Raw genomic sequence first — 26,445 nt, 5'->3', positions numbered from 1 at the left:
ACCTTTCCTAATACCATATTTCCCCATGTATAAGGTGCACCCTTTTTCGAAAAATTTGGGGTCTAAACACTTGATGCATCTTATACAATGGTTGTAGTTTTTTTACTTGCATTTCCCACTTTTTCAAGCTTGTATGAATTTTATGATGAATAAAAATTGAGTTCAGCCTGACCAGGCAGTGGCACAGTGGATAGAGCATTGGACTGGGATGTGAAGGACCCCGGTTCGAAACTCCAAGGTCACTGGCTTGAGCAAGGGGTCATTTGCTCTGCTGTAGCCCCCCTGGTCAAGGCACATATGAGAAAGCAATCAAAGAACAACTAAGGAAGCTGCAACAAAGAATTGATGCTTCTCACCTCTCTCCCTTCCTGTCTGCCCCTATCTATCCCTCTCTCCAATTCTGTCAAAAAAAAAAAAAATCTATTCACTGAGAATAAAAAATAAATAAAAAAAATAAAGAACGAGTTCAATAACTATGCAATACAATTTTTTTCCAAATTGCAGGCCCCAAAATTAAGGTGCATCTTATACATGGAGAAATACTTTACCCCTTATCTTGAATTTGATACTTTTTTTTAGAGAGAAAAAGGGACAGACAGGGCCAGACAGACAGGAAAGGGGAGAGATGAGAAGCATCAACTCGTATTGCAGCACCTTAGTTGTTCATTGATTGCTTTCTCATACGTGCCTTGATTGCGGGCCTTCAGCAGATCGAGTAACCCCCTGCTCGAGCCAGTGACCTTGGGTCCAAGCTGGTGAGCTTTTGCTCAACCCAGATGAGCCTGCGCTCAAGCTGGTGACCTCGGAGTCTCGAACCTGGGTCTTCGACATCCCAGTCCGATGCTCTATCCACTGCGCCGCCACCTGGTCAGACAACCTCAAGGTTTTGAATGTGGATCATCAGCATCCCAGGCCAATGCACTATCTACTGCACTACAGCCTGGTCAGGCCTGAATTTGATACTCTGGTTCCTAAGTTAATATGACCCTCTAAGTGTTTAAAAAGTCTAACCAATCATTTAAATCCAAGCACAGGAGTATACAACAAGAGATGTAAGATTTGCTACAAATAACCACTAGCCAACCTTTGATTTTCATGCTGATAATAAAGTAAAAAAAAAAAAATGCAAGAAACAAAACCAAGTAGGGGCAGTACATGTAAACAAATAAATGCTTCCTAATCTTCTAGTATGTTCTGATAAAATAAACAATGAATAAAATCAGACAAGTACAATTACCTAATAATTGTACAAGTACACCTATCAATACTTCACAATAACCTAATCAATGTAGATTTATTTTTAAAGGTTATAAATCAGAGGCAGAAACTAGGCTGGAAGACGGGAGCGAGAGAGTCACAGGAGGAAAGCTGGCAGCACCCAGCGCTGGTCCGAGACAGGCGCTTCGCCAGCGCCATGTGACGCCTGCCATACAGCTCACATAGCAGCCGTGCGCTCACAGAGCCGCCTCCTGACTTATCCTCTGCTTTCCAGGGTGGTCTGGATACAGTTGTGTTAGCCCTGATGACGCCAGCACTTCTGTCTGTCTGGAAGTTATATTTCTCATTTTAAATGAGTAACAGCACTCAAAGTGATCCATCAGTCCTTTGATTGTATGAACCAGATCACCTCCGGGGTTGCAGGCCTGGAAGGAGGTAATCCAGGCCCATGAATCCTCTAAGCAGCGCCACCCAGGAGGATAATGGGTGGCCACCAGCTGGTTCCTGCAGGACACTGTTATCCTACCTGCCACATGCCCCTTTCAATCGGTGACGTTAAAGCATCAATGTGTCAAGCATGGAAAGGTGACTGACTTCATTTTTCTGATTAATATTATATTCTCTCATGAGGCTTTTCCAACACTTGGATAGATTCTTCCAATTTTACCTTCCTTAAATCCACCCTCCAAACTGAAGTCAGAGGAGCTTTCTAAAACACAAATTTGATCATGTCCCTTTCCTGCTGTAACACTGACAATGCTTCCCCACTGCCCACACATAACTTCTTCAGAAAGAGAATGGTCCTTCCCAAGTTATTTCCATGGTTAACCAGTCCTTTCTTCAAATACTGTACAGATTCATTCAATAATCACTGTGACTTTTAATCAAATCCAGTGAAATCATTTAAGATCACAGCTGTGCATTAAATTTTACTTCTTGAATATAAATCTCAGTTCTGCCACTCACTAGGCTCTGTAACCTTAGATAACATGCTTGGCCTACCCAAGTCTCACTTACCCCTCAATCTAACTCAGTGTCTAATAGCCCCCTCTAACTCAGCACTGTCCAATATGGCGGCCAACAGCCACGGGCAGCTACTGAGCCCTTTGAAATGCAGCTAGTGTAACTGAAGAAGTGAATTTTTAATTTTATTTCATTTTAATTGATAATATGTAAATTTAAGACTTAAAGTGCCTTTCTGTCTATAACAGCTTGGGCATGTGGTTCTACTTTTTCAGCTTTATAAACTCTAAATGTAGATCAAGTATTTCTGACAAAAATTTAGTACATGAAATTAAGATGTGCTAGAAATGTAAAATACACACCTGATTTTGAGGACTGTACAAGAAAAAAGATGGGAATATCTCAGTTTTTGATACCAATTACAGGGTGAAATGGCAACATTATAAATATACTGGGTTAAGTAAATTATATAATTAAAATTAATCTGACCTGGCCCTGGCCGGTTGGCTCAGTGGTAGAGCGTCGGCCTGGTGTGCAGAAGTCCTGGGTTCGATTCCCGGCCAGGGCACACAGGAGAAGCACCCATCTGCTTCTCCACCCCTCCCCCTCTCCTTCCTCTCTGTCTCTCTCTTCCCCTCCCGCAGCCGAGGCTCCATTGGAGCAAAGTTGGCCCGGGCGCTGAGGATGGCTCCATGGCCTCTGCCTCAGGCGCTATACAGAGCAACGCCCCCTGGTGGGTATGCCAGGTGGATCCCGGTCGGGTGCATGCGGGAGTCTGTCTGACTGCCTCCCCGTTTCCAACTTCAGAAAAAAAAAATAATAATAATTAAAATTAATCTAACCTGTTTCTTTTTACTTTTAAAATGTGGCTACTAGAAAAATTTAAATGTCATACATGGCTTCCGTTCTGTGTCTATCAGACAGCACTAGTCTAACTCAGCACTATTCTGAGCTGACACACAAAACACCCCGGCCCGGTGAGCACAGCACATGCGCAGAGTGGCATGGTTAGCCTCATCATTAGAATATTGTGTGTTATCTTCCAAGAGACTTCTAAGTCAGCTGACTATAAGCATATTTTGAAATCATTAACAATTATACCTGTGCTAAACAATCTAAAGTTTCTACTTGTGATTAGTAGTCCCAAAGCCATTCAGGATACCACATTAATTCCATTTTCTTTCAAACAAGGGACTTTAAGTTTTATTGACTTACTCACTCATGAACCTGTACTAGTTACCTACTATGTTCTGAAGATGATTCCAGGAGCTGGGGATACAGAATGCGCAAAGCCAAGCACAGTCCCTATGCTCCCCAGAAACAGGCACTCAAGATATTCCTACTTCATTTTAATTATATAAAACACCTAAAAGGCCCGTTTCTTCTACCAACAAGTAAACTATTAGTGAATAAGAGGAAATAAGACCACCCAAAAAGACTTTTTATTTCACTATATAGGTATTACTACAAGTTATTAGAGGTACTACATGTAGAAAAATTTAAATACTAGTATTTCTGGAGCTGTCAGAAAAGATACACAGTTTCTTGCCTGACCAGGTGGTAGCACAGTGGACAAAGCGTCAACCAAGGATGCTGAGGACACAGGTTCGAAACCCTGAGGTCGCCAGCTCAAGTGCAGGTTCATCCAGCTTGAGAATGGGGTCACTCACTTGAGTGTGGGATCAAAAACATGACCCCATGGTTGCTGGCTTGAGCCTAAAGGTCACTGACTTGAAGCCCAAGGTCGCTGGCTTAAGGAGTCACTGGCTTGGTTGGAGCCCCCGAGTCAGGGCACATATGAGAAGCAATGAACAATTAAGGTCTGCAACTATGAGTTGATTCTTCTCATCGCTCTCCCTTCCTATCTGTCTCTCTTTCTCTCTCTCTCTCACATAGGTGCTAAAAAGAAAAGATAGTTTCTTATTTTAGAATTTAGCTAGTTTACTCTTTAAACTTCTACATAATTGTTAAAAATGTATTTAAATATTTATATGAAAAAAATCATTTATATATTTTAGAAAGAGAATATAATATTAACTTCATCCAAAATAATGGTCATGTGTTTTTCAAATGTCCATGAAGGATGAAGGATGTATACTTAAAACACAGAATATTTGTTTATCTAAAAACTTAAAAATAGGGTCTAAATCTAGACTGTCACCAGCATGGTATGCTGTCTGTCAGCTAAAAACAGTTTTTATATTTTGAAATTGTTGAAACAAAAGAATACTTTGTGACATGTAGAAATTACATAAAATTCCAAGTTCATTGTTATAAATAAAGTTTTATTGGTACACACTCAGACTCATATGTTTAGAATTGTCTATGGCTAATATTGACAGTCTGTCTGTATGGCCTGCAAAGCCTAAAATACTACTATCTGGCCCGTTACAAAAAAAGTGTGCCAGCCTCTGACCTACCAAACCATACAAAAGCACACAATGCCAGCTTCTGAAAAACGCCTGCCAGGCTGAAGTCTCTTCGATCAACGTCTCTACTACCTCAGAAACTATCTTATTCTCATTATTTTTCAGATCAGCTGCTAACCCAGACCCTGAAGTCAACGTTGTCCTCTTAGGATCTCTAAGTAGGTTGATACAGTATCCATATATTTCTGGAGCAAAGACAGACGGCAAAATATTAAGATTTTGGAAAACTAAAACATCTCCTACTGGTGGAAAGGGTGTGCAAAACTTCACTCCTAGAGTAACTGAACGAAAATCACTTGCCTTGAATTTTAAAAGAAGTATACATACCAGAAAGCCTGTGCAAACTTCCCTTTGTTACCTCAGAAACAGTGAGTGTGGCATACCATATCCAAATATATTTATTATTTGTGGCACTAAATTACAGGGGAAAATGCTCACATGTGTGTTTGTTCATCAAGAACCTAGATAATTAAGGAAAACCGAAGGCTAGGAAAGAACACTAGATCCTTTTTCTAATTGTAGTTAAGAAGATGAATCTTTAATGAAGACACAGGGATGACCATTCATGTGGTTCCTTTTGCCCAGGGAGCCCAAATATGAGTAGCCTACAACAGCACCTTCATGAACAAGAGAAGGACCAGTAGCTGCTTTGCTTTTTCCCATCTTACAGATGGAAGGATCACTGATATGAAAGATGGAATAACCATATGAGCATCTTTAAAGACACCACAGATGTGCCAGGTGCTGCTCTCGAGTCTCTGTCCTTCTACCACACTGGAAGCTATGCTGAAACTGGAAAGAACTCGTTGTGGTTTACCAGACCGTCCTAAGCAAAGCGCAGGACACAGGAAAGGGGCAGACAGTGAAACAAAGGCCCAAAATGTAACTGCTTTTGACGGCAGACCTTATTAACTCTTTAATCTTCCAAATGAACCAAAGATGCCATTTGGACTCCATAAGTTTGAATTACATAAATAGCTTCATCTGAACACAAACTCTTAGATACATGAAAAAAGCTATTATGCCAAATTAATTCAATCTAACTAATTAGAGAGCAGGAAGTTCTTTCAATTATTGTATGTGCTGTCTGAGAAACACACTTGAATATGAGTACAGATTTCATTAATTGCTGTTCATTATTTTCCAGATTAGTTACTAAACTTGCATCTGAAGGTCAAAGACAGCAATTTTGTCAGCTGTCACCTCCTCCAGTGCAATGTCTTTGCATTTCTAAGACTCAGACAGAAATTGATTACAAACAGAAACAAATCTCCATAAAAATGAAAGTCTTTATGAATATGGTCAAATCAAAACATTTTGCAAAATATTAGAATCTTTGTTTCTAAATCTTCTGAAGAAGCTGTTAACTTCTGCTTTACAAGAAAAGATCCATGAGTCTTTACAAATATTGAAATATAATACTCCTAAATTACAGCATCTTGATCTGAGAACATGCTGATTCCAAAGAACAAGTTAATAAACATTAATCTTTTCATTAGAGTTTCACCGTGGTTATATCTTTGCATGAAGGAGAGGACTGAACATTCTTGTTTGAAAATGTCAAGGACACCCTGATTAAAAGTACTTTTTTGATAATAATCATTCCTTCATTACACAACTTCTGCATCTCTTCCCCCTAAGCTAACAATGAAAACATGAGGCTCTTACTTGGACTATTTTTATATGCTCAAAACCGTATTTTTTAAAAACAGAAGTGACAGAAATCCCATGGTATTTTTAAGAGAGTATCCTGCTATCTATAAATCATTTTACTTATTCACAGTTGTTAGCATTCCCTTCATTAATTTCGTTTCTGTCATTCTGTGCCTTTCAAGCCGCTGCTTTAGGAGCCAGCCGTCCACAATTCTTCCCCGCCTTTGGCGTTGATCTGCCTTGAATGCTTATACAGTCAGCTCTCTCAGTCATTGTTTGGTCAAACTATAAATAACTCCTTTAATCTGTCCTCATAAATCATTTCTGATGTTACTCTCTAAAATCATTTCAGTTGGTCAATGTTATTTCTAGTAGTAACATATCCAGAAGCAAGTACAATAATCTAAGTGTGGTTTGATTATGCCAAAGAGAACCCAGAGGTGTTAGTGTGAGTTCCTTCATTATTGTGACTGTTTCAGAGAAGGAGTTTTAAGTCTACCAACTAAACTTTAACAGAAACAGGAAAAGGAAGAAGTTTTAATAATTTTCATCATAGTTAGGTGGAAAATAAAGACAGAATGCCTTTAAAAATGATAAAAAGAGAGCCTGACCAGGTAGTGGCACAGTGGATAGAGTGTCAGACTGGGATGTGGAGGACCCAGGTTTGAAACCCCAAGGTCCCCGGCTTGAGCACAGGTTCATCTGGCTTGAGCATGGGCTCACCAGCTTGAGCGTGGGGTTGCTGGCTTGAGCATAGGATCCTAGACGTGACCCCATGGTCGCTGGCTTGAAGCCCAAGGTCACTGGCTTCAGCCCAGTGTCACTGACTTGAGCCAGGGGTCACTCGCTCTGCTGTAGTCCCCCCCCCCCCCCATCAAGGCACATATGAGAAAGCAATCAGTGAACAACTAAGGTGCTGCAACAGAGTTGATGCTTCTCATCTCTCTCTCTCTCCTGCCTGTCTGTCCTTGTCTGTCCCTCTCTCTCTGTCAAAGAGAGAGAGAGAGAGAGAGAGGGAGGGAGAGGGAGAGAGAAAGCTGGGGTTAGGGTAGAAATAAGAATGTGTTATCATACATGGTCGATTTGGTTACCATGGCTGTCTCCGTTGATCCTCAAACCACTTTGGGATTGGGGTGTGCGTGTTTACTTACTATCTTATGCAATATTAATATCAACATTTATCCCTTCCTAAAATGTAAAACTGATCCAGGTTCTGATTTCTAGTTTTAGGTGTACTGATTTCTATTTTTCTGGGTTCTATCTTTGAGGTTATTCTAAAGCCTACAAGTTCTTCAGTTTGTTATTTAATGATAGGCTGCCAAAGTTAACAAACAAACAAGGCACTAGCAGCAAATAAAGAACAGAATGAGAAGAGACAGCAAGGATCACAGTGTTCATGTGGGCCTTATGCTGCTAGTAAGTCACACCTCACACAAACGGACAGCAGAGCCAGGCCCTGAAAAGGGTGATCTAGAATGTTCATCAGCATGAATTTCTGTTTTAGGCTAATGAGATTAATAATAATAGAAAGGCCATGGCCAGGATGTCCCTTTACTTTCATATGTATTTAACAAAGTTTCCTGTAACCTCTCTGGTAGAGAGAGAAATGGGGCTGGAGATGGAAGTTACTGAACACGCAGAGCTGAAGACTGGTCATTCGGGGACCTGAGGAGCGGTCTCTAGTTGCACATGCCAGGGTTCCCTCTTCCATCCTATAACGCTCAGTATTTTGTTTATGACTCAAACACAGACTATGCCCTAAAATGTTAGCAGATGACAACTAGAACATATGCACATAAATACTTAAAATATCTGGATAGCCTAGAAATGTTAAAACAAAATCAAGATGCAGAATTTTAGAAATGAATCTATAGTTCATTAGTAAGTATTTTTACATATCAATTAAACAATATAGTAGTAAAAGAGAAATCACTGGCAAGACCTAAACAAATCAACAGAAAAAAGGTAATGCTAATTGACCAGAACCATAATAAACTAGCAATACTTGTCTTTTTTAAAAAAAGAAAGAAAGCCTGACCAGGCGGTGGCGCAGTGGATAGAGCATCGGACTGGGATGCAGAGGACCCAGGTTCGAGACCCCGAGGTTGCCAAGCTTGAGTGCGGGCTCATCTGGTTTGAGCAAAAGCCCACCAGCTTGAGCCCAAAGTCACTGGCTCCAGCAAGGGGTTACTCGGTCTGCTGAAGGCCCGCGGTCAAGGCACATATGAGAAAAGCAATCAATGAACAACTAAGGTGTTGCAACACGCAATGAAAAACTAATGATTGATGCTTCTCATCTCTCATCTCCGTTCCTGTCTGTCTGTCCTTGTCTGTCCCTCTCTCTGACTCACTGTCTCTGTAAAAATAAATAAATAAATAAAATTTAAAAAAAAAGAAAGAAAGAAAGATTGCCATCATATGCTACTTTGGTAGCGGGACATTATTTAGAAAAGGAAGATAATAGTTGCACTATTTCCAAGCGTAGGAATTACTGTATCATTTCTGGGCTCTCCACTTTAAGTAAGACCCTGGCAAAACAACTGAAGAATGATGAAGCATTTCTTATGAGATATAGTTGATTACAGCTGTAAAGTCCGGACTGTGCCTAAGAGAACACAGAGCCTCCTTCACCTCTCCCTTTTCCTCCTGAGTAATAGCAGAGAAAACTCAGAGGTTGGTTGGAAATAAGTCAACCTTTCCCTAGAAGACCTGGAGGTTCCACAAGAAGGGGAAAGCTAGATTATCAAAAAAGTAAGAACCTCAGTTTAATGAGGAAATCTGTTAAGTAGTAGTAGAGATAGAAAATAAAAGATAATAAGAAAATCAGAAAATATATATATACAAGAGATCTTCTTACATCCTACTTTTACAGGAGACATTCATTCAGAAAGAAACCAGAGAAGTGGAGAAAAGGAACTTCTCAAAGAAAAAATAAATAAATAAATGTCTTAGAACTGAAAAGTAAGAGTATCCATAATGAAAGAGCCCATACTGAAGCAAAAGAGCAAGATCATTGTAAAATGTTATAAAATCAAAGAAAGAAAGACTCTGAAATGCGTCTAGAGAGGACAAGCTGGCGGTCTCCACACACACATTTAAGAAGGAAAATGGCATGGACTTCTCAACATGATACTAGAATCTAGGAGACAATGCAAAAATGTCTTCTGGAAATCTGATGGAAATGATTTCCAACCATAAAATACTATAGCCAGGCAAACTACTAAGTAAATATGAGGGTGAAATAAAGACATTCTTAGATATAAAAAAGAAAGAACCTCAACTTTTAGGTTTTGAATCTGACTGCCAAAAGACTAGGATGCCATTTGAGTAAAATAAATTGGGGAACACTCAAGTAGCCAACACCGCATTGTTCTTGTTGCTGCTAATTTGAAATTCCATTGGCACTAAAGTGTTGTATTCCCAAAGATTAAGACATCATTCAGGTGTAACAACTTAAAGCATATTTAAAGTGACCCAAGTAATGAAACCTCTATATTGATACTATCTTTTAAAATTACAATTTACTCCTTTTAGAGCTTTAGCAGAGATAGTTATGAACTGAGACAAACACAAGCATCTCTGATCAATGAAATCCAAAACAATAGCCAAATTCTCCTTTTATAAGATGGTTCTTTATTGGAACTTACATCAATCTAGGAAAGAAAGTTCATCAATATGTTCTGATATCTCAAATCCCCACTCAGATGCGATTCTCTCACCTCTAACTGCAAATACAGTCCTTTATACCACTGTATGACACTTGCTGCACACAAGCTAGCTAATATTATAATCTGTGTATATGTCGTGGTCAGTTAACCAATACACATTTTGTTATAACTCTGCCTCTGCCCTTAAGGATTACATTCTAGAGGGAAGAGAATCAGTAAACATAGAGATGTAAAATAACTCCCACAGAAAACATGAAGTATGATACGACAGTGCACTGTGTGAGGTGCAGGCTGGCGTTTAGTTTGGTTGGTCAAGGCCACTCTAAACTCAAACACACTTCCTCCAGGTAGTCTTTCTCGGCCCATTCTAGTGGTGAACCACTCTACAAGGGACTTGGAAGCCATGCCAAGACTTGGGAAAGGGCAGTCCAAGTGGAAGGAAAAACTCTGAAGGCCAAAAGAAATTTCATGTGTTACTAAGATTAAAAACAACAACAACAACAAACAAACAGACCAAAAAATGGCCAAGTGGCTTAGTATGGTGAACAAAGAGAGAATAAAGGAAGTAAGAGTCAAGATCAGACACACATGGGATGCTGTCAGTCACCATAAGGAATTTAGATTTTACTTGGTTCCAGTGAGAAACAGTGGAAGGGTTCAAGCCATGGACTAATGTAAGGCTTTGGAAGATCACTCTAGCTTCCTTGTTGTGAGGCAAAAACAGTGTCAGACAGACCACCCGGGACACTGCGCAACAGTGAAGAGAGGTAGTGGCACGGAGGAGTGGTGGGAAAGGGAGATGGTCAGAAGTGCCTGGGTGGAGGTGGCACCCACACAAGCCTCCTGATGCTCTGTTGCAGGGGTCGGGAACCTTTTTGGCTGAGAGAGCCATGAACGCCACATATTTTAAAATGTATTCCATGAGAGCCATACAACAACCCGTGTACGTTACATATTATCCAATAAAAATTTGGTGTTGTCCTGGAGGACAGCTGTGATTGGCTCCAGCCACCCGCAACCATGAACATGAGCAGCAGGAAATGAATGGATTGTAATACATGAGAATGTTTTATACTTCTATTTTTTTTTTTAATTTTTTTTTTTTTGTATTTCTCTGAAGCTGGAAACGGGGAGAGACAGTCAGACAGACTCCCACATGCGCCCGACCGGGATACACCTGGCACGCCCACCAGGGGGCGACGCTCTGCCCACCAGGGGGCGATGCTCTGCCCCTCCGGGGCATCGCTCTGTCACGACCAGAGCCACCCTAGCACCTGGGGCAGAGGCCAAGGAGCCATCCCCAGCGCCCGGGCCATCTTTGCTCCAATGGAGCCTTGGCTGCGGGAGGGGAAGAGAGAGACAGAGAGGAAGGAGAGGGGGAGGGGTGGAGAAGCAGATGGGCGCTTCTCCTGTGTGCCCTGGCCGGGAATCGAACCCGGGACTTCTGCACGCCAGGCCGACGCTCCACCACTGAGCCAACCGGCCAGGGCCGAGAATGTTTTATATTTTTAATGTTATTATTATTTTTTATTACAGATTTGTCTGCGAGCCAGACGCAGCCATCAAAAGGGCCACATCTGGCTCGCGAGCCATAGGTTCCCAACCCCTGCTTTACTGTAAGATGTATGCAACTAGGTGGATGTCGATGCTACACACTGAGACAGCCGTGGCTTTAGTAAGCATTCTGTGTGTGAGCTGGAACAAACAGTAGTGTTTTGAACTTGTAAAATATGCAAGCCTAACTGACACCAAGTGGAGAAGCTGAACGGGTAATGAGAGCTACAAAACCAGAGCTCAGGGACAAAGGCTGGGCTGGAGATGTGAGTGTGAGCACTGTCAGCGCATAAGCAGTTAAAGCTATGGAACTGAATGACATTACCCAAGCAAAGAATTAGGTTTAAAAAAGAAAAAGAAGAATATGAGGGTGATCTGTCTGCGACATCTGTCATCCCATTGATCGCCAGGGTTGATCCGGCTGATCTGGCTGGCTAGGCAGGTGTCCCCTTCCTCCCTCACCGCTCCATGTGCGTCCCTCCCTAAGCTGCACGTTCAGTCAAAGAGGATGACTTTCCCCAACAGAGGAGAGGACCGTTCTTCGGTCAAGGGTATATGAGTAGCTGCGCTCCCCTGCTAGAACCTCCAAACACGTCTCAAGAAAAAGAAGAAGAAAAAGAGGGCTCAGGACCGAGCGCTGGGGCACCTGAATATTAGTGTCTCAATGGACTACACGACCCCAGGAAAGCCCATCAAGGACTGAGCAGTCTGCAGAAGGAAAGCCGGCAAACGCTGTGGCACTGAGTAAAGCCTACAGGTAGAAAGCATTTCAAGCATGCTGTGGATGGAAGGTCAAGTTAGATGGGAACAGAGGTGGTACAGGGAAGATATGGCTCCCCGGTGACCTGGAAAATGGTTCTTCAGCAGAGTGAGTGTTTCGCACACCAGTTGGAACATTTAGCTCCACTACTGGGCCTCTTATTAAGTCCAGTTTTGTGCGTCTATTTCATTTATTTATGAAATATAAGCACCGGGGACCAGTTTCCACAACACCTTTACTCATACATACTCAAAAAAGGTAAACTGAATGAGCAAATACTGCTCAAAGGTATCTTCAAAATATGGCAAGATTTACGCTCTTAAATCGGACATTACAAATTACAGTTATCCTCTAATCACTAGATCTGTTTCTAACCCATTACTATTCTTCCAGAGAAAACAATCACTTACTGTCAAACAGTGAAAATAATTTCTTATCGTAGCAGGTCATTTGACTTGCTACAAAACTCAGAGTAGCTTTAAAAATAATTATAACTAGAGTAGGCTGATTCAATGACTTCTAAGGCCATTCCAATTTCCTTTAATGTAACTCTGTCTGCACCAAATAGTAATGGAAACAGTGGTTATCAAACTTTAATGTGAATAAGAATCACCTTGGCTGCTTATACGGGCTGATTATAAGGTGCTGCAGGTGAGGTGTGGATTGAGATGAGGCTATTTTTTTTTAAATAAGTGAGAGGCGAGGGGCGGGGTACACAGACAGACTGCCTCATGTGCCCAGACTGGGATCCACCCAGCAAGCCCCCTATGGGCCACTGCTCCATTGCTCAGCAACCGAGCTTTTTATCACCTGAGGCAAGGCCATGGAGCCATCCTCAGCGCCCAGGGCTAACTTGCTTGAACGATTTGAATCAGGGCTGCAGGAGGAGGAGGAGAGAGAGAGAGAGAGAGAGAGAGAGAGAGAGAGAGAGAGAGAAGGGGAGGGGAGGCAGATGGTTGCCTCTCCTATGTGCCCTGACCGGGAATCGAACCCAGGACTTCCACATGCCAGCTGACACTCTACTGCTGAACCAACTGGCCGGGCTATTTTATTTATTTTTTTATTATTATTTTTTAGTTACCTTTTTAAAAGGTTACCATGAAAATTCTGACAAAGTCCATGAATCACACTTTGCAAAATAATGATTTGGGAGTTTAGAAGAGAATACTGTGTGCAATAACAAAACTTGGAAAAATAATTTTTAGCTACCACAACCCCTCCAAGTATTAGGCTTGCTATTTCTTTTAGCTCTCATGGTTATAGATTCATTTTGATAACTATCATGCATCTGTTATATCTCCAGTTAAATTTAGTTTAAACATTTCCAAAATTTCAATGTTTAATTTTTTCATCCAATTGTGCACATGAATCTTATGTATATGCTTATATAATGCTAGACTAAAAAAAACTAACATCATCACCCTTGCATATGCATTCATGAACTTAGAAAATTCTTTTAAATAGTTAAGGTCTCAGACAAGGCCTCACCTGCAATTTCTGTAACTTGAATATTTAAGTGAATGTGGAGAAGCTGATGTCAAAAGACCTATTTCAACAACTGAACTTGCACTGTATGTGTTTTTGAATGAGTATAAATAAATCCTCATTTATCATTTTCTGCTGAATTCACATCTATGTAAGTCTAGAAATTGCATTTCCAATAGGTTTCCCATTCACCGTCTCATAGAACAGTTTCCTGATTATTTGGAAAGTGCGTTAACATTTTCTCTAAAACTTATTATAAGCCTGGGTTAAGTTTTAGAGAAAAAGGGGAAATAAGACAAATGATCCCTATTTTAAGTGACAGAACAGGTAAACCACAGCAGACGAAAAAGAGGTTAAAAGGGAAGGACATGCTGATAGAAAACTGTTTGAAATAAGAAGTGAAATCAAGAATTAAAAATAGAATTACATTTCTGTTTGGCAATATACAGGCAACACTAAGTGCACTTCATAAATTTTACTATTGTTGCTCTAAGTGATATTACCATAAATCACATTAGTAGCGTACTTGGCATTTTGTAAAAGCAAAAAGGATTGAGAGTGTCAATAAGTTTAAACAGCTCTGTTATCTCTGAAGAGAGGGGAAGAGAAATTATCACGAGCTCTTCCCAGGACTAAAAGCCCAGTTCCAGCGCCCCCCACTGTTGCCACTGTCCCTCCAGCCTCACTGCAACACAGAGCGCCGTTCTGGCCGCAGCCTTGCTTGTTAGAAAACATGTTCACCGATGTTTTCGTGACGTTTTACCTGATGGCCAAGGGGAGACGCCTGTTTGCCCCTTTTCTCATCGCGAACAGGGAAGAGAGACTTCAGGAGCTTTGGCATCTGTGGCACAAAGGATTTTACTGGATTTAAGTAGGAGGCCGCTAGGCTACTAAGTCCTGTCAAAAATATTGAAAAGAAAAGAGATAAGGCAAAAACAATTAACACAGATATTTTTGTTATTGTAAATTTGACAAATATCATTTGTAAGCTAACCTGACAATATAAATTTAAAAAGGCACCCTTTAAAATTAATATTAAAAAACAGTATTATCATAGCTACCCTCAAACACATTGGGGTTTCCTTTTCCAATTAAATAGCAGCAACCAAGGTGCTTCTAAAATGTTTTAGCCTCCAGTGTTGCTGTTAGTATGTAAAGGGTAATCCAATCCCAAGATTATCCTAACTGGTTCAAGTTCTAACTTCTGCCCTAGAATAAAATGAGGTTTTGTATTTTTTAAATTTTATTTTATTTGTATTTTTCTGAAGTTAGAAGCAGGGAGGCAGTCAGACAGACTCCCGCATGCACCTGACCAGGATCCATCCGGGGGTGATGCTCTGCCCATCTGGGGTGTTGCTCTGTTGCAACCAGAGCCATTCTAGTGCCTGAGGCAGAAGCCATGGAGCCGTCCTCAGCACCTTGGCCAACTTTGCTCCAACAAGCTTTGGTTGTGGGAGGGGACGAGAGAGACAGAAAGGAAGGAGAGGGGGAGGGGTAGAGAAGCAGATGGGCACCTCTCCTGTGTGCCTGGCCGAGAATTGAACTCAGGACTTCCGCACACCGGGCCAACGCTCCACCGCTGAGCCAACCGGCCAGGGGGGTTTTGTATTTTTAAATTACATAGCTGATGGCACACACTGTGTAGCACTCCATTTACACTTTAAACTCTTTGAAGTAAGGAGCTATGTCTTATTCAACTTTAATTTTTCATGCTATTTACTGCATGAAAATGATTAAACTGACCATTCAGTAGTGTTTTAGCTGTTTTTACTAGAGAAGAACAGATGCCCTGAACCAGCCATGCTTTCACTTGTCCTTAATTACTGAAGGTTGGGGTCAAATGTGCAGATAATGCCTACATTGTAAAATTTATTTCCCCTTAGTGAATGAAACTAAATTTTTAGAAAAATCTAATCCAAGTCATAAATGATAAAACACTGTATCCTCATAACACATTTTTTTTTAAAGCAAAACGACTTGAGGCATTTGTACGGGATACTGTCTGAAGAGACTGCCTCACTGCCCCCAATTGCTACTTCACGTTGACCCCAGAAATGATCCCAAGTTCAGTGGCAGTACAGTTGGTACATGGACTTATACATAAAGTGGTGTAATATCAACTCCAAGTAATCTATGAAAATGTAAGGAACTTTTGTGATCCTGAGATCAATCACTAAAAAAATTAAGCAAAGAAATAGTTATGGCCCTGGCCGGTTGGCTCAGCAGTAGAGCGTTGGCCTGGCGTGCGGGGGACCCGGGTTCGATTCCCGGCCAGGGCACACAGGAGAAGCGCCCATTTGCTTCTCCACCCCCCACCCCCCCTCCTTCCTCTCTGTCTCTCTCTTCCCCTCCCGCAGCCAAGGCTCCATTGGAGCAAAGATGGCCCGGGCACCGGGGATGGCTCCTTGGCCTCTGTCCCAGGCGCTAGAGTGGCTCTGGTCGCAGCAGAGCGACGCCCCGGAGGGGCAGAGCATTGCCCCCTGGTGGGCAGAGCTTCGCCCCTGGTGGGCGTGCCGGGTGGATCCCGGTCGGGCGCATGTGGGAGTCTGTCTGACTGTCTATCCCCGTTTCCAGCTTCAGAAAAATACAAAAAAAAAAAAAAAAGAAATAGTTATAATGTCAAGAAATACACTAAAACAGAGTTAAAAAAAAAAGGTAAATGATTTTTCAAGAAGGCAAAAATAGGGAGGAGAAAAACAAACAGAAAAAAAGGGACAGACAGAAAATAAGTTTAAGATAAATAAAGAGCCAGAAGATATAATTATCTAAATGCTAAGAAAAAAAAGTATATAGACAATCTAGAGTTCCATATGCAGTTAAACTAACATTCTAAAGTGAGGATGACCCCTAAGTAAATAAATATCTAGTCAATTGTCCCCAAAAGCTGCATCTATCACAAAAAGAGAGACAGACATGCTGTCTCCTGAGGAAAGTTATGCAAACTATCCATTCATTTCTCCTCCCTTCCTTCCCTTAACTTTTCCTGAATCTGATCAGCTACCAATTTACAGAAAATACCAGGGGCAGAGAATCATGTCCCTCATAGGGATGTAACTAGCAAAAATAATGTACAGACTACTGTACAAAACCTGGTTTCTTCAACAAATATAGTGCAATGGAGGATAAAGATGGAGAGGAGCACACAGATTAGACAGACTTATACATACCACCCAATCACATGTATGAACCTCACTTGGATTTGCATTCAAAATACATAAAATATATTTTGATCCAAACCAGGAAATCTGAGTATTAACAAGATGTTTGATAATATTTAAAAATTACTTTTAATTTTTTTAGGGGTAAAATATTATTATGGGTATTGCTTTAGAGACACATGTGCAAATATTTACAGACAAAATAACCTCTGGGATTTGCTTCAAAACAGCCATGAGAGGGTGTGGAGAAGCAGTGAGTGTACAGATAAAGATGGCTAGTGAGGAGCTGATCACTATGAAATCAGGAGGCATACTTCAGGGGCCACATCATGGTACTCTTTGTACTTTGTATGCCAGGTGTTTTCCATAGTAAAAGCATTCTTCAAAGTGAGAGCAAAATAAAAACTTTAATAATGATATATAAAAGAAATAAAGAGTTTGTCACTAAAAATGATTGCTAAAAGCACTAATGATAGGTATAACTGACTAAAAAAGAAACCACACTCAGAAAAACAGTGAGGTACAAAAAGCAATAATGATCAAAGCAAAGTGGTAAATATGTAAATCAAATAGCATTGATTAGCCTGACCAGGCGGTGGCGCAGTGGATAGAGCGTTGGACTGGGATGCGGAGGACCCAGGTTCGGGACCCCGAGGTCGCCGGCTTGACTGTGGGCTCATCTGGTTTGAGCAAAGCTCACCAGCTTGGACCCAAGGTCGCTGGCTCGAGCAAGGGGTTACTCAGTCTGCTGTGGCCCCACGGTCAAGGCACATGTGGGAGGGCAATCGATGAACAACTAAGGTGTCGCAACAACAACAAAAAACTGATGATTGATGCTTCTCATCTCTCTCTGTTCCTGTTTGTCTGTCCCTGTCTATCCCTCTCTCTGACTCTCTCTCTGTCTCTGTAAAAAAATAAAAAAATAAATAGCATTGATAATACACACACACATATACATTCACACAGGGTGGGGCAACAGTAGGCTTACAGTTGTTTGTATAAAAAAATAAGATAATTTAAAAATAATAATATAAGAATAAACTCTGTGTCTTGAGTACTCACAATGGTAAACCTACTTTTGCCCCACTCTGTATCTAAAAAACTGTATTTACAGAATTTAAAAACAAGGTAGTACTCTGTGACCCATCAGTTTCACTCCTAGGTATTTACTTGAGAGAAATGTTCACAAAACAACTTCTACAAGAACAAGCTATATTTATAGTAGCCAAAAACTGGAAACAAACCAAATGCCCATAAATAGAACTAATGAAAATTTGTGATAAATTCAATTGGCTGACCAGGGGGAAATAACTGAAGTCACACAAATCTTCTATATTTTGACTGGGGTGTAAGTTAAATGGGTAAACACATTTGTCATAACTCTAATCCATAGTCAAGATAAATGTAGTCAATAAAATAGAACAAGAGATGGTCCAGATGCCACAATTAGCATACAAAATTTTTTTCTTCTTCTTTTCCAAGTTAGAGGAGGGGAGATAGAGAGACAGATTCCCACTTGCACCCTGACCAGGATCCACACGGCAACTCCTATCTGGGGCCAATGCTCTGCCCATCTGGGTACATGCACACATTTGAGCTATTTTTAGCACCTGAGGTGGATGGAGGCTCCAGTAAGCTATCCTTAGTGCCCAGGGCTGATGCACTCAAACCAATCGAGCCATGGCTATGGGAAGAGAAGAGAGAAGGAAGGAGGGGAGGGGTTGAGAAGCAAATGTTGCTTCTTCTGTGGGCCCTGACTGGGAATCAAACCTGGGGCATCCACATGCCAGGCCAACACTCTACCACTGAACCAACCAGTAAGGGTCTAGCATATAAATACTTTAAAAAAACTTTATATACAGGTTCAAGATGTAAAGAAGTATTTGGTCTTAACAAATGCACAGATAGGGAAAAATCAGTAGAGAAAATAAAACTATTACAAAAAAGAAGCAAGTGGAAATTCTAGAACTGAAAATAATAACTGAAATAAAAATTTCCCTGCATGTGCTTAGCAGAAGACTGGTAATGGCAAAAAAAAAGTATCCAACTAGAAGAACAAGAATAAGATAAAAAGATTAAAATTAAAAATTAAAAAGAATTAGAGCTTCTGTGATGTGGGCAATATTAAGCCATCCAGATTTCCAGAAGGATTAGAGAGAAAAGAACAAAGGGGAAATTTTAATGAACTAATAGCTGAACATTTCCCAAATTTGTTGAAAAACTCAACTTACAGATCTAAAAATATCAGTGAAACCCAAGCAAAAGAAATACTAAAAAACTACACTTAAGCACATCATTGTCTAACTGCTAAAGAGAGAGAGAAAGAATTTTGAAAGGAAATAAAGAAAGCAAAGACATTACATGTAGTGGAAAGTAACAGAAATGATGGCTGAATTCTCATCAGAAAAGGAGTCTAAAAGGTAATTTAGAATATCTGAAGTACTAAAAGAAATAAACTATCAAGTCAAAATTATCTACAGAATATATCCTTAAAAAAAAGGTGAAATAAAGATATTCTCAAAAGGGGAGAGCATTCTTCTCCACAAGGACTACACAGCAGGAAATAACAGAGGATATTCCTTGGGCCAAAGAGAAATGATACCATATGAATACAAGATCTTCAGGAAGGGCTGGATAATGCCAGAAATAATAAATATAAAGAAAAAATATAAAAGATTTTCTATAGTCTCTTAAGTTCCTTAAAAGTGGTTATTTTAAAACAAAAGAAGTAACATTGTAAAATGGGCCCATAACATCTGTAAAAGTAAAAGATATAACAACAATAATATTTATATAAAATAAGAGAGGGTAGGAATAGGTAGATGAAACTACATTGTTGCAAGGCTCTTATATTTGTACAGTGGGAACTGATAGTAATTCATAGACTGTAATACATTAAGGATGCACACTAGGGTCTTTGAGCAAACACTTTACTAAGTAAACAAACACATACAGGCAAACCCAAAAGAGGAGAGAAAATAAAACACTAAATTTTTTTTTTTTTTTTTTTTGGCAAGAGAGAGAGAGACAGAGGGACCAGCAGGGACAGATAAACAGGAAAGGAGAGATAGGAAGCATCAACTCATAGTTGTAGCACTTTAGTTGTTCATAGATTACTTTCTCATGTGCTTTGTTGGAGGGGGGGCTTCAGTTGGGTCAGTGACCCCTTGCTATAGCCAGTGACCTTGAGCTTCAAGCCAGTGACCATGGGGTCACGTCTATGATCACACACTGAAGCCAGTGACCCCATGCTCAAGCTGTCTAGCCTGTATTCAAGCTGGATGAGCCCACGTTCAAGCCAGTGACCTTGGGGTTTCGAACCTGGGTCTTCAGCATCCCAGGCTGATGCTCTATCCACTGTACCAATGCCTGGTCAGGCCAATTTTTCTTTTCTTTCTTCTTTTTTTTCTTGGGAACAAGTTTCTTATTTGTAGCTATGAGATCTGGTACTAATCTCCATCCTTCCCCACTGGGTTTATTTTTTCTTATTTAATTTTGTAATTATTTATAGTTTACATTCAGTATTATTTTGTATTAGTTTTAGGTGTAAAGCATAATGGTTAGATATATGATAGTCTAAAATATATTTTTCATATAAACCAAAAGAAGGCAAAATAGGAATTCACAGTGAAAAAAAATAGGCCAAATAGAAATCAATAGGGCCCTGGCCGGTTGGCTCAGTGGTAGAGCATTGGCCTGGCGTGCAGAAGTCCCAGGTTTGATTCCCAGCCAGGGCACACAGGAGAAGCGCCCATCTGCTTCTCCACCCCTCCCCCTCTCCTTCCTCTCTGTCTCTCTCTTCCCCTCCTGCAGCCAAGGCTCCACTGGAGCAAAGTTGGCCCGGGTGCTGAGGATGGCTCTGTGGCCTCTGCCTCAGGCGCTAGAATGGCTCTGATTGCAACAGAGCAATGCCCCAGAGGGGCAGAGCATCGCCCCCTGGTGGGCATGCCAGGTGGATCCCAGTTGGGTGCATGCGGGAGTCTGTCAGAATGCCTCCCCGTTTCCAACTTCAGAAAAATACAAAAAAAAAAAAAAAAAGAAATCAATAGGAACATGGCATACATAATAATAATATTGGATGTAAAAAATAAACATACCAATTAATAACCAGAAATTGTCAAACTAGATTTAAAACAAAAGGTAGCCCTAACTACATGTTGTCTACAATATGATCACTTTCAATTTAAAGACAAATATAGGTTAGCCTGACCAGGCAGTGGCGCAGTGGATAGAGCACTGGACTGTGACACAGAGGACCCAGATTTGAAACCCTGAGGTCACCAACCTGAGCACAGGCTCATCCGGCTTGAGCGAGGGCTCACCAGCTTGAGCATAGGATCACTGGCTTGCGCGTGGGATCATAGACATAACCCCATGATCACTGGCTTGAGCCCAAAGGTGACTGGCTTGAATTCAAGGTTGCTGGCTTGAGCAAGGGATCACTGACTTTGCTGAAGCCTCCTGGTCAAGGCTCATATGAAAAAGCAATCAATTAACAACGAAGGTGCCACAACAAAGAATTGATGCTTCTCATCTCTTTCCCTTCCTGTCTGTCGAAAGAAAGAAAGAAAGAAAGAAAGAAAGAAAGAAAGAAAGAAAGAAAGAAAGAAAGAAAGAGAAAAACAAATATAGGCTAAACATTTAAAGACTAAGAAAAGTACACCATGAAAACAATAAGCAAAAGGAAGCTGATGTGGCTATATTAAAATTAAGCAAGGCATATTTCAAAGTAACTATTACTAGAGATACAAAAGGGACATTTCATAATGAGAAATATCACTTCTTCAGGAAAAGAAACGAGCCTTAAAGTGTATATAACTAATAACATTTTCTAAGTGAATGATGAAAAAGCTGATATAATTAATGAAAAAAATAGATAATTTTCACAATTACACTTGGATATGCAATGCCTTCTCTTAGTGATTGATAGAACAAATAAAAAAAATCAGTAAGGACAAAGATTTGAGATTATCAACCACTTTGACCTAATTGATATATCCAGAACATGATGGCCCAACACAGAATAGACATTCTTTTTAAGTACAAACAGAATATTCAAGAAGACAGAAAGAACAGTCTCAAAAAATTTCAAAAGACTGAAATATTAAAGAGTCTATTCTCTAATTATAATGAAATTAAATAAGAAATCAATAAGAAGACTCCACCAGATATATGAAAATGGATGAAAATGCTCAATAATCCATGGCTCCTAAAACAAATCCGAAGGAAATCAGAAAACATGTTGAATATACTAATAATGAGAGCACAGCATGCCAAAATTTGTGAAATGAGAAATAACAGAAATCAATGAAACAAAATAAAGCCAAATGTTGGCTCTGTGAGAAGACTATGAAAACTGATAAACCTGTCTCAAAAATATTCTAGAAAAACAAAAAGAAAACAAAAATTATCTATATGAGAATTAAAAAAAAAGAACCACAGATCTTGTAAACATTTAAGGGGCAATAAGCAAACCCTTGTAACACTTATTAACATAAATTTAATAATTTAGATGAAATAGAAAAATCCCTGGAAAACATAATTTATGAAAACTGACTCATAAGGAAATAACAAAAAGTTAAATAATCCTATATTAAAGAAGCTGAAGTCATAATTTTTCTTCCCACAGAGAAAATTACAGGCCCAGAATGTCACTGGTGAATCCTGTCAACATTTAAGGAAGAAGCAATACCAAGCTTACAAAAATTTTTCAGAAAAATAATGATTAAAAAATAATTCCCAAGTTTTTTTTATGAGGCCAACATAATCATGATACCAAAACCTAACAAAGAATTATTAAACTGAGAAAATTTCTGACAGATATTCACCGAAGAACATCTACAAAAAAATCCTTTTTTTTTACTTAAGGGCACTGGGGAAGAAGAGGGACAGACTCCTGCATGAGCCTGAGCCCCGACTGGGATTCACCTGGCAAGCCTTCTACCAGGGGATGTTCTGCATATTTGGGGCCGCTGCTCCGTTGCTTGGCAACTGAGCTATTTTAGCTCCTGACATGAGGCCATGGAGCTATTGCAACGGGGGCCAACTTGCCTGAACCATTTGAGCCATGACTGAGGGAAGGAAGGAGAGAAAGAGAGAGTGAAAGAGGGAGACGATGGGGTGGAGAAGCAGATGCTTACTTCTCCTGTGTGCCCTGACCAGGAATCAAACTCAGGACTTCCACACACTGGGCCAATGCTCTACCACTGAGCTAACCAACCAGGGCCTTAAAATGTTAGCAAAAGAAATCAAGCAAATATAAAAGCTAACACATCATGCTCAAGGGGTATTTATCACAGGAACACAAGACAAATTCAACATTCAAAACATCAATGTGCCTGACCTGTGGTGGCGCAGTGGATAAAGCGTCAACCTGGAATGCTGAGGTCGCCGGTCCAAGACCCTGTGCTTGCCCGGTCAAGGAACATACAGGAAAGAAGCAAGGTGATGCTTCTTGTTCCTCCCTACCCCTCATCCTTTTCCTCTCTCTATCTCCTCTCTCTAAAATCAATAAATAAAATCTTAAAAAACAAAACAAATCAATGTAATTCAACAAAGGAAAAAAAATCCAGGTAGGTATGAATGAGTAGGACAGTGGTTACCCGATAGGAATTCCTGATTTAAACTAGTCCTGAAAGCTGCTCAAATTTCACGACAGGGGTTGACAAACAAAAATATAACTTACCTGGATCAGGGGAATGGTTACTTGGGGGACAACCCTGGACTGAGGGGGCAACTGGAGCCGCTCCCCTGGAAACTACGATCTGTGATACATCCTGTTGACTTTCCCATCGGCCCTGTTAATGATAAAATCAGTAATTTTGATTCAAATAAATCATTTAACAACAACAACAAAACACACCTAAACATAGTTAACAAATAAAACCTGTTACACATTGTTAAAACATTTCTTTGAAAGGACATGATCAATTTGGGATAGTAAGTACTTTTCCTCTTGTACTTTCACCTTCTTTAGATAGTGTCATTCCCTTAGTAACAGTGACAGCTCACATTCCGATTTCCCTCCAGCTTACTGCTGACTCTGTAGTCTCCTCAGTTCCATCCTAACAGTCTTCCTACTGCAGCAGGGTGCTTCCCACAAACACGCTTCCTTCTGAAATCTGCCCTTCTGTTCTGCTTCCTGCTCTTCTGCCCCAGGATCCCCCTTTTCACTGCAGATGCCGACTGAAACCCAGAGCAATTCTAGTGGAGGCCTCCTCTCCAGGAGTGCATCTTCTCATCCATTCACATATCGTTCATGAAAGTAAAAATTCTGTAACAGTGTACTGCCACACATCTCATTTTAAACAGACATTAAAAAGATAAGCTCTAGTTAATCCCAAATCAAGTAATCACAGGTTCCCAAACTGGATGTCTCTGACTTAACAAGTTTTATTGTACTCTCAGCTTATTTTATAAATTCCATTACAGAGATTTCACCTGACACCAGAAAAATGCCAGCCAGGCAATGCATTAATTCACCATTCTAAAACTTGTGGTGAGCCATAAAAATGGTGATACCATCAAAGCACTTTTTACATCAGTCCCATCTAGGAAACAAATAAACCCCAACCAAATATTACAAGTACAAAAACCAGTAATAGAGATGACATACAAATCTTTTAAGTGCTTTAAGTTCCCTTCTGACCCTCTGATAATCACTCTGACTTCTCTTTCTCTAGAGTTAAATAATGGTATTTTATATTCATTTAGACTAGTATCTCACAGATGAGCGGCCCTAACGATTAAGCTGCGTTTTCATTAGTGATCACCTGCAGAGTGAGTTCTTCGCTGCCTCTGAAGATGGATTGGGGTGGAAAGACCTTAGGTTTCAGCTCTGTATTGGAAACCTATCTGCTTTTGGCAGCAACCTAAGCACTGATCATAAAATCAATAAGCCCTAAGTGATCTGGATCCTGTTTACCCTAGAGAACACTTTTCCCTAGGAACTCTCTCAGCACTTGATACTTTAAAAAATGGTATAATGCTTAGCATTAGGAAGGAAACAAAATAGACGTGAGGAGCAATTCGGGAAACCATGAGTTCTGCAGCAGCATTGGTGTTACTATGAATCACACACTGATTTACATACTTTAATGTTTCATTAATGTTTTTTGCATTTAAATTTAATTATCTGTCTGGGAAGCGACAGCTCTGTGTATTCGGGGACATTACAATCAGTTGGCTGAACATGAAGGTCAATACTCTTTGGAGCTTCACAGAGGAAAGAAGCCTCATGCTTTGTTTACAGTGTTCAGCTCATGCAAGGTTATTTTGAAGACAACTTACTTAATTGGAGAATAAATTTATTTTCATATTTTGGGTTTTTCTGCCCAGTTTGGCAGCTGACAGAGTGGCACTCTATCCCTTAGGAAAACTAAGTAGCTGATTTGAAGTCAGCACCTCAGTTGTTTGGTGTATAATAGTCCAATGACAAATAATGCAGGTGTCACCTCTTCCCCGAGGCACTCTCGGGGCTCTGCTAGCTTCCCGAGTAATTTTTCCCAGTTGGCACTCCCACACAATGTTACTACCAAATCAGAATGAAAGCAATAACTCTTACTGTCTCATATATTCAACTATCTCAAGTGAGAACACTTGAAAAGATGCACAGTACCTTAATTAATACCGCCTTAGCCACATTGCTAGCCCTATCGGATAATGAAAAACGGAGACACGTTTCACTTCATCCATCTACCTTAACCTTCATCTTAACCTTGAGGAGTCCCGAATGCTAACTGTTCCCAACTCTCGCGGACCAGACACAAGGACACAGGGCATCTCAGATCACCCTGGATAGAAGAAGGAGCTCTGCTTCGGAGGGAACAACAAATCTGGATGATAAACTGGGTAAAGTCTCCTTCCTCCTAACACCCACAGAGCTCTGGGGAACACTCCGCTGACATCGCTCGCTGCACTGTTTTTCTCCTGCAGTATGTCCCACGCTCCTGCCCGAAAAGAAACCCGTGGTTCAGGATCTAGCTCTACACACTGCCCATCGGGCACAAGGCAATTTGTGTTGCCAATAAATTGTATGTGCTTGGTTGTTCTAGAATCAGTTTTCCCTTTACTGAAATGTTGGGGCTCAGGGGAAAGTATCCCAGGTAAAGGTGCTTTAGAGGGAGATGAACTCAGGACAATGAATAAAAAGCACCTGGCCAGACAATGGACCACTGGACTACTTTCTCTTATAAACTCAGTTCCCAAAGTAAAAGAGTATGGTGTTTGGTTGCTGTTGTTGTTTTTTAAGTTTCTATTGTAGTAATCTCCACCCCACTACCCTGAATCTAAAAAGATACATCTGTAATCTGTTTCTAACAATCTGCCTGCCTGTCTATCAAACTTCAGAATCAGCCTAAAATTAGGAGAAGACAAGAGAGAAAACTCTGGGTTATCCTGGATCCATGCACTAGCTTCATATGTGTGAGGAATTATTTGTGCTCCTAGGCTGAATTCAAGGACACAAAGCCCTATTGGACAGCCATTGTTTGTATCTAGCACCATGCTTAACGGCAATTTTGAACAGGGAAAAACAAAGGAGTCTCTCAGCTGCTTTC

General features: G+C 40.5%; 1 protein-coding gene across 1 annotated transcript in view; it reads right to left on the bottom strand.

Annotated features, from left to right (window-relative positions):
- Positions 1–26,445, bottom strand: part of KIF13B (kinesin family member 13B) — a 235,453-nt gene that overhangs the window by 19,079 nt on the left and 189,929 nt on the right. Inside the window, exons 36-37 of the mRNA XM_066388256.1 lie at positions 23,574–23,685; positions 14,494–14,627 (exon numbers count right to left, since the gene is read on the bottom strand). Coding sequence (XP_066244353.1) covers positions 14,494–14,627; positions 23,574–23,685 — 246 coding nt within the window. The remainder of the gene's footprint in view (positions 1–14,493; positions 14,628–23,573; positions 23,686–26,445) is intronic.

Source organism: Saccopteryx leptura, chromosome 1, assembly GCF_036850995.1.
Source record: "Saccopteryx leptura isolate mSacLep1 chromosome 1, mSacLep1_pri_phased_curated, whole genome shotgun sequence".
Lineage (NCBI taxonomy): Eukaryota > Metazoa > Chordata > Mammalia > Chiroptera > Emballonuridae > Saccopteryx > Saccopteryx leptura.
Note: the sequence above shows the minus strand (reverse complement) of the source record. Positions and strands in the feature narration are given on the sequence as shown.